This window comes from Mandrillus leucophaeus, unplaced genomic scaffold (assembly GCF_000951045.1).
Source record: "Mandrillus leucophaeus isolate KB7577 unplaced genomic scaffold, Mleu.le_1.0 Scaffold176, whole genome shotgun sequence".
Lineage (NCBI taxonomy): Eukaryota > Metazoa > Chordata > Mammalia > Primates > Cercopithecidae > Mandrillus > Mandrillus leucophaeus.
In genome coordinates, this window is record NW_012101765.1 from 600,219 (window position 1) to 609,745 (window position 9,527).

The 9,527-nt window shown below is 35.5% G+C and overlaps 1 protein-coding gene across 1 annotated transcript in view; it reads left to right on the top strand.

Moving 5' to 3' along the window:
* Positions 1-5,027, top strand: part of HTR1F (5-hydroxytryptamine (serotonin) receptor 1F, G protein-coupled) — an 11,694-nt gene extending 6,667 nt beyond the window's left edge. Inside the window, exon 2 of the mRNA XM_011977252.1 lies at positions 1,878-5,027. Within this exon, the coding sequence (XP_011832642.1) occupies positions 1,920-3,020 (1,101 nt within the window). The 5' untranslated portion in view covers positions 1,878-1,919 and the 3' untranslated portion in view covers positions 3,021-5,027. The remainder of the gene's footprint in view (positions 1-1,877) is intronic.
* The last annotated feature ends 4,500 nt before the right edge of the window (positions 5,028-9,527 follow it).

Consider the following 9,527-nt stretch of genomic DNA (forward strand, 5'->3'; position numbering starts at 1 on the left):
CAAGGTGTTTTATAATATACCTAACCACATTATATGTATGATTACTCATATGCTTATGAAGTACTTGATATAAAAATATTAAGTATTTTAAAGTATTATTTTATCAGTTCCAATAAAATAGAACTACTTTAAAGTTAATTTAAGGAATATGAAAATATAGTAATAGCTCTAACTAAGAATAAAATATCAGGTCTCCATATTGTCCTTTCCTAAAATATAGGTAACTGCTAAAAAGTTATTAAAGAGAAGAGGATTGATAAAAAATAATATGCTATTTATCAAAGATATTAATCCTATTTTATTATAGTCCAAATGTTCTTAATTGACTTGTAATTAATATCACAGACTAAAGCAAAACTTATAAGCCATGAATGGAGAGTCCTTTTTCAGAAGCAAGGTAACCCGGTCATTACAATGGTGACTTATACAGAAGAAGAATTTCCATTTCAGGGTGAGTGCCATTAGGAGCTGTCCTTACTAGCAAGTTTCTTTGGTAACTGAGTTGTTTGGTCATAGTTGTCATTATTATAATGGGTAGTGTTGTACAATTATTTGACTCCAACTAATCTTATTTTATCTTTTTAAACCAAATTAACTACTTATATCCACAAAGACAAGTAAGCACTCTGACATTTTCCTAATTTCATACAATGGTCATGGAATCCTAAGGATATACTAATTTTTTTTTTTTGCTATTTCTCTTTATATACCTCCATAGCTTGACACAAAATATGTTAAAAGTTCCTTTAGTCTCCACAAGCCTAATGATAATGTTCTCTATGTAGCTTTCAGTTAAGTACAAAATTATTTATTATTTTGAATACTGTTTTTAATATAATATTTTCTCATATTACATCATACAGTACACAAATGGCACGTGCTTTTGTTCCCGGACCAAACCGAGGGTCAGGCTGCTATTTTCACAGCCCAATAACGAGATGCAGATAAACTGGGGAGGAAGAGAGTTTTTATTTCTGTAACCGGTTACAGGGAAAAGACCTGGAAATCACAACGTTTTCCAGAGCTTAAACACCTTCTAAGCTGTATGTCTGCGTGTAAGTGTGCATTCATCTAAACACAAAGAAGATTAACTTCTTCTAATTTATAGCTGAGGCCTGAGTCCTGAAGGCCTTCTTCTGGAGCCTCAGTAAGTTTACTTAATCTAAATGGGTCTAAGGTGCTGGAGTGATTACCGTTTTCTTGTCTCCTGCTAAATCATAAAGGCTTGGGGAGTTCCTTTAGACCCCAGTAAACTCGTTTGTGGAGTTTCTTCAGACCCCAAATAAAACTTGTTAGTCCTAAACGGATCCTGTTAAGAATTCCTTTGTTATTTTGTCATGCTTCAAGCCTAGGAAAAGCCTAGGCAAAACTCTTGGTGGGCTCTTTGTTATATTCCAGCCTTTGAATAAGGGCACTGACTCTATCAGCTTTGAATATTTAACTTAACTACTCAGTCAGTAGTACTGAGACAGATGTTATGGAGGCCTGTGTTAGTGAGACCGGGCCTGCCACACTGTTAAACTTTTTCTGACATGGACAAAGAGAAAAACATAGCAAGAGTTAATACAGTTTTAAAAACCAATTCTATAATGCCAGAGATTTCACTGAGTAACAAACTAGTGTATCCATTAAAAATTATTGTATTTAACCTATATTTTAAGAATGTTTTGGAATTTACTGGGTTTTTTTTTTTTTACTGTTCTCATTGAATTTCTTAAATTAAATAAAAAGGAAAACTAAAACCTCCCATCTGAACTTCATTTTTTTGATCTACAGAATATTCTGGGAAAACATAACATACACTTTTTAAAAATTATTCCGAAAGGAAAAGTTCTTGAAGTCTTCTCTGAACTGTTTTTTCTCTTCCCTTGTTACAGGTATCCATTTTTCAACAACATTAATCTTTTAAAACAAAGAAAATGGATTTCTTAAATTCATCGGATCAAAACTTGACGTCAGAGGAACTGTTAAACAGAATGCCGTCCAAAATTCTGGTGTCCCTCACTCTCTCTGGGCTGGCACTGATGACAACCACTATCAACTCCCTTGTGATTGCTGCAATTATTGTAACCCGGAAGCTGCACCATCCAGCCAATTATCTAATTTGCTCTCTTGCAGTCACAGATTTTCTTGTGGCTGTCCTGGTGATGCCCTTCAGCATTGTGTACATTGTGAGAGAGAGCTGGATTATGGGGCAAGTGGTCTGTGACATCTGGTTGAGTGTTGACATTACCTGCTGCACGTGCTCCATCTTGCATCTCTCAGCTATAGCTTTGGATCGGTATCGAGCAATCACAGATGCTGTTGAGTACGCCAGGAAAAGGACTCCGAAGCATGCTGGCATTATGATTACAGTAGTTTGGATTATATCTGTTTTTATCTCTATGCCTCCTCTATTCTGGAGGCACCAAGGAACTAGCAGAGATGATGAATGTATCATCAAGCACGACCACATTGTTTCCACCATTTACTCAACATTTGGAGCTTTCTACATCCCACTGGCATTGATTTTGATCCTTTACTACAAAATATATCGAGCAGCAAAGACATTATACCACAAGAGACAAGCAAGTAGGATTTCAAAGGAGGAGGTGAATGGCCAAGTCCTTTTGGAGAGTGGTGAGAAAAGCACTAAATCAGTTTCCACACCGTATGCACCAGAAAAGTCTTTAACTGACCCATCAACAGACTTTGATAAAATTCATAGCACAGTGAGGAGTCTCAGGTCTGAATTCAAGCATGAGAAATCTTGGAGAAGGCAAAAGATCTCAGGTACAAGAGAACGGAAAGCAGCCACTACCCTGGGATTAATCTTGGGTGCATTTGTAATATGTTGGCTTCCTTTTTTTGTAAAAGAATTAGTTGTTAATGTTTGTGAAAAATGTAAAATTTCTGAAGAAATGTCCAATTTTTTGACATGGCTTGGATATCTCAATTCGCTTATAAATCCACTGATTTACACCATCTTTAATGAAGACTTCAAGAAAGCATTCCAAAAACTTGTGCGATGTCGATGCTAGTTTTAAAAATGTTTATTATTGAAGGATGGGGGGTTTTGAGGGGAGGAGTAACTAGATGAATGCTGAATAATAAAACACTTAAGCTTTTAGAGGGAAGTACCTGAATACTGCTAAAATGACAAGGCTATAATTTATATTTTAATAGCAATGTGAATATAAAATTTATTGATCATTATTCTAGGGTACTCAAAATTAGAAAATAATTTATGTAGGTTATAAACAATATTTTGCCTATGCAATGTTCCTAAAAAGCTGACTGGAAAAAAATGATACATATATATACAATATTAATGACAGTGATTTTCCATGTTTATGTCTCACAATAATTATAGAGGAGTTTTCAATTAACAACATACCTCCCTCCATAATTTCTATCTAGTCCTATTGTTTTATAATATAATTCTATTATTTTGTAGAAGAAAATATAATTCACCACAAAGCACACATTTCACCTATCTCCATTCTTGTCCCTTCTCCATCTCACCCTGAGCAAAAGGGAGGGGGAAGGAAGCAACTCTTACTTGGTGTGACTGGAGAAAATGTAAAAAAGTCAGAGCTTGAAATTGTCCTTGTGTTTAGGTAGTAAAGAGTAATCATAAAGTGGGTTAGGTACAGCAAAATAATTTGATACTGAACTTGTGCATATTTAATATGTTTGTTTAATATAAACTTCTAGAATAATATTACCATATCCATATATTATCAGCATTTGAAATCAAAGCCTTACCTTAGTAACAATAAGCCAACAAAGGGGCATAGGTGACGTTGTTATAATTGCTCCTTGTTTACTTAGGAATCAAATTTAAGGCACTAAATATCATAGATTACTCACCACAGTTATTATACTCTTAACATCTTTTTAAAAGTATAAAATGTATTTCATTTCTGTTAATGTTAATAAGCTCAGTTACTAACTAAATTGTCTGTGGTACTTTGCACTTCAGTATTTCCATACCTTTGATTTAAACATTATTTCCCCTTTATTAGACAGAATGCGATGGAAATTTTTAGAAATTTCCCTTGACTTTAAAATATTTCTACTTTTCCAATTGATAGAAATGAACAGGCAAAAAGACTCATATTGCGCTAATTAATACATGTACACACTTATATATGTTTTTATAATTAGTCACTCTACTACTTCAGTGAGCCAAAGCAATTCCGTAAGTTTTTCTTCCATATTTACATAAGGATTTGAAAACAATAGAACCATGAGTTTGAGAGAATTTTATTTTATTTGAACCAGCAAGGTCATAGACTATCTTTCGGAAGATGTATCATCAACCAAGATCATTTGAAAAACAATATATACCTTTTTTTAAGTTGTACCTTTATGTGCATTGTAAATATTCCTTCCTGATGGTGTGTTTAAAAGCACATTACATCAATTTTGTGTGTGTGTGTGTGTGTGTGTGTATATCTGTGACAAATTACTCTCAATCTAACAAACATTTACAGAGTTCCCATTTTATACAAGGCATTGAGACATATACTAGATAGAAGATACAGGAAATAATAAAATACAGGGTTTTTTTCCTGAATATGTTTACAGTCTAAAAGGAGAAACAAGAAAAATTAAAACTATAATAGAAAAGAGCAAACTAAAATCTAGCATGGAAGTTGTTTACACAGTTATGATGGTGCAGAGGAAAAACTGATTACATCTTGTTTAGAAAAATCAGAAATGTTTCACAAAGAATGTATCTGGAACCCATGTCAAGTACACAGCACTGGGGCAAGAGAAGTGGAAGAGCACACTCCAGGTGATGGCAACATCAGGATACAAACTGCACCACGTAAGTATTTGGTGGGGCATGTTCATGAAATAGCAATGAGTTTGGCAACTATTTAGAGCAATAGAGGAAAAGGAGCCTAAAAGAAAAATTGGGCATTTTTGTGGCTGACTTTGAACGTCAGAAAAAAAAGTCTACAGTCAATTTTATTGGTAATGATGGGTAATCACTGATACTTTTTAGCAAAAATATTACAAGTTTAGAGTGAATCTAAGCAAAAAAAGAAAGAAAACTGGTTCTATCTCAATTCCATCAGAGAGAAAGCAGAGTTATTATTGAGATAATGACTCCCTGTTAGAAAGCAAATCAATAATCCAGGCAAGAGGTGATGAAGTCCTGAACCTGATTCTAGCAATGCGAATGAAAAGAAAGAAACAGATGAACGATGGAATGAAAGAAGTACAATCCTCAGGTTATAACAAATTCTTTAATAAGCAAGCAGAGGGCGAGACATCAGTCACTGAGATGACGTCCTTAACCAAAATGAAGAACCCAACAGAAAGGGCCTATTGGTGAAACAGTTACTTCTTTTTTGGGTATGTTAAGCACATAAAGACATGTCGGAGCTCATAGATACTAACGACCACGTCTGGCTCAAGCAACACTGACAGGTAGATGAGGTTTCTCTCTGACCTCAAAACTGACAGGTAAACGAGTGTCCCAGCCATCTCTTTTGTCCTCACTTCACTTGACCGCCCAAGGGCCCTTATGCTATGTTGACAGGCCAAAGTCGGCCATAGTCCCTGTCATTCTCTGCTTACTTCTCTTTCCCTTCTCTTCTCGCTTACCAAAATTTAATTCTGTGATTTCTTCATTCAATGACTTTGCTAAAGTTAAAATTATCTGTTAAGTTAACTTATTTATACCCATCTCAGAAATGTATGTATTTGTATTGGGAAACTAAGAGACACAACCCATCAACAACCCAAGGAGAGTAAGGCTCACCCAAATACAGATACTGCCCTCTGGTCTGAGTTGGACTGAGACCCAAATCAAGGAAAATAACACTGTAAGTGACAAAGTCATAGATCCCTTCAGAGCTCAGAGGAGAATCAAGTTTACCATTACTGTGTATGATCCAAAGGACCACAACAAATTCCAATTATTGTCACTTCATCTATGTGTTTCCCCCACATACTGAGGGTACAGAACATGCCTTCCTTCATCAAAAAATATGAATATGAATATTTAGCTATTTTATTTTATTTTATTGAGTCAGGGTCTCACTGTTGCCCAGGCTGGAGTACAGTGGTGTGATCTTGGCTCACCGCAACCTCCGCCTCCTGGGCTAAAGCCATTCTCCCACCTCAACCTCCCGAGTAACTGGGACTACAGGCATGCATCACTGCACCTGGCTAAGTTATCTATCTTTTGTAGAAACGGGGTTTTACCATGTTGTCCAAGTTGGTCTTAAACTCCTGAGCTCAAGTGATCCTCCCACTTCAGCCTCCAAAAGTGGTGGGATTATAGGTGTGAGCCACCACAACCGGCCCATTTTATTTTTCTAGAGACAAAGTCTCATTCTGTTGCCCAGGCTGGAGTACAGTTGTGCAATCACTGCTTCCTGCAATCTTGAACCCCTGGGGCTCAAGTGATCCTCTCACCTCAGCCTCCCAAGTAGCTGGGACTACAGGCATGCACCACCACACCGGGATAATTTTTTTTATTTCTTACTTTTTGTAGAGATGACATCTTGCTATGTTGCCCAGGCTGTTCTCAAACCCCTGGCCTCAAGTGATCCTCCCACCTTGGCCTCCCAAAGCATTTGGATTACAGGCTTGATCCACCATACCTGGCCTCTCTTTAATATATTTAAAGTGGTAGGGTCAGGTAGGTTACATAGAGATTAATCATCTATAATTTGTACTTTCTTTGAAACTTATGAAGGACAGATTACAATTAACATGATATATTTCTCTGAATACGTAGGATTTCAACGAGATTTTTCTATCATTGAAAAATCCTCCAAGTTACTAATAGCTAAGCATTTTTACAGAAATATATATATATATATTTGGCACCTATAACAAATATAGCAATATAAGAATTTATGTATTTAACTGATAAGGTAGAAAAAGAAAATATAAATATCATAGAAATAGCTAAGTACTAGATAAGGAAGAGTTACCTCCTGCTAGAATTTTAAGCATACTGGCACTAGAAAATTAAGTGAAAATTTTATTTTTGCTCCACTCCTCTAAAATTTATCAAGTGATGAAAGGCATGGAAAAGAGACCAAAGAAAGACAGAAAGTCACACTACTAAAAACTAAATTCACTCCAATACTCTACCATTAGACATACCTATGTAAAAATTATGCTTGAAAATTCACTTCTGCTTGTGAAACATGGTCTTAACTGTAGAACTGGTTTAAGTATATGGATTGTCTAAGTTAACTGAATTTTTTTGGTTTTGGTTTTGTTCTATTTTACAATAAACACACAGGGTCAAATCTATAGCACAGTTTATCCAAGTCCTGGCAGTCGGTGGGTCCATCCTTAAGTAGGGCCGATTTCCATTTTGAATCTCCAAAACCAGTTTCCTTTCCCTTTTGTAGTGATTTTGATTCCCCACCCACCCATCCTCAGCTTGCCCTAAGTGGTATGTCCCTTGTTTATATCAGTTATGTCAGTTCCAAATTTTAAAATTCCCTTAGCACAGAATCATCCCCACATTCACAGGCTCAAAGTTAAGCTTGTCCCTCTGTACCCAAAGAGTCCTGTGTCAAAACTAAATGGAGAATTAATCGGAAGCCAATTACTAGGCAATGCATTGATTTGCTCCACCAAATAGCAAGAAAGTGGAGATTATCATAAGGTTATTGCTGAAATACATTCCTCTACGTCAAGGAAGAAACCATTTTCTGATGACTTTATACCAGACTATTTTTAACTTATAGGTCAAAGAATTAGGTTTACTGCTTTGCAGTACAAAGGAAGTAAGAAAAATATTTCCTTAACATATCCTGAAGTCCTTCAAAAGCAATCCTGCTCAATTCAAAATGTGTCCATATTAATTTGTTTCAGAAAATGTGTTCCTAGACTCTAATAACTAGATAACTAAAATGATTATATTCAGACCTTTATTTTGCCAGAAAATATGTCTAAAAACAAACTAATATTTTTGTCATGAATAAAGTAAATATTTTCTTATGATATTGTGATAATTTTTCTTGCTCTTTTGAGTCAATATGCTTTCTCTCATTATTTGAAATGAGAGAAACTTACTGTTGAGAGAAATATTTTCCAGCATTATAATAAATACTGAGTTATTCATACAGAATATCTTCTCTGTACAAAATGTGGCATGCTTGAAGTTGATCTGGGAAGAACAGAATTTTTTCAAAGAATTTACACACTCTGGTTAGGCCAGAAACGATAAAATTTTTGTTTGAGTAAAAAGCATATTATTTTATCAACAGTAACAATGGTAAATCTTGTCAAAGCAATCTTTCATCAAAACTTGTTTTTAGTTTCTGTTCCAATTTTTACCGCAGAGTTTCTTCCTCTGCAAGGACACTAAAATTACCTTATAGATTTATGTAGACATAGAAAACCAAAGCAATGTGCATAAGAATCACCAAAGATGCTTGTTACAAAGGTAAATTCCAGATTTGAAATCAGAAAAGGCTGAAGTTAAATTATGGTTCTTCTGCTAATCATTAACTTGATGCTAAGCAACTTTCATCTAACCTGCTTTCTTCAGATTAGAGATGAACAACCACAGAGATAAAGTGAAATAAAGCAAATGCTCTTGAAAAAATACTGAAAGACTACAAAATAGGAATTTGCATTCTTTATCACTATTCCCCCTACTAAGGAGTGAGTCAGAGGGCATTTGACATGCAACCTGGTGTTCTGCATTATGTGTTTCCTGCTTTGAGTGTGGAGAAGAGCCGGTGAGTCGTCAATGGCCTTCTGCTCCTGGCTCTCCATGGTAGAACAGTAACTCCCAATAACCCCATACACAGCCACAAATACCACCCTGTGGGTACTCACAGTCTTTTCCTTTGCTCTATACTGCCATCCTTATTACTAGAAGACTGGCATGCTCAAAGCTTGTTTAGCTTTCTAGAAAAATGTAATGCAGTGATTCTACCTTATTAAATTCTTAACTGCAATTATTCCAGGAGCAATTTCTTCTATTGATGTATTCAGAGACGTTTTTCCATACGTTCTAGATTAGGGTTTTATTTCAATCCTTTAAATAATAAAGGCAAAATTTTCATTTGAAATGAAAATTCTAAGTTGATGAAAAGACTAGAAGTGTAATTTTAGGTTCTATTAAGTATTAGAAAAAATACTACTAATTTATATGCAAATATTAATACTTAAGAAACTACTCAATATCAATATCTCTCTGTTACTTATTTCACTGCATCCAGACTCTCTTGGTTGGCTTTTAGGGTCTTTGTAAACAAAGTACCACTCTCTGGAAAATCTTACTTCCCACTGTCCTCCTTAATCCCAACAAATGCTATCTTCTCCAGTCTGGTCCCTCTCTCCCCTGTCCTCACCATGTGCCTTCCTCATTCTTGTCTCCATTGCTCTTCAGGCTTTTTGTTTTCCTCTCCCACAAGAAGTGCCCTCCACCTCCTTGATGTTAAGCAACTTATCCTTCAAAGTACAGATTCCATTTCACTTCCTCCTTGAAACTGAATCCATACTGTGCTTGAAGTCAGTATCCCTCAATATTATTTCCAATAATTCCTTAT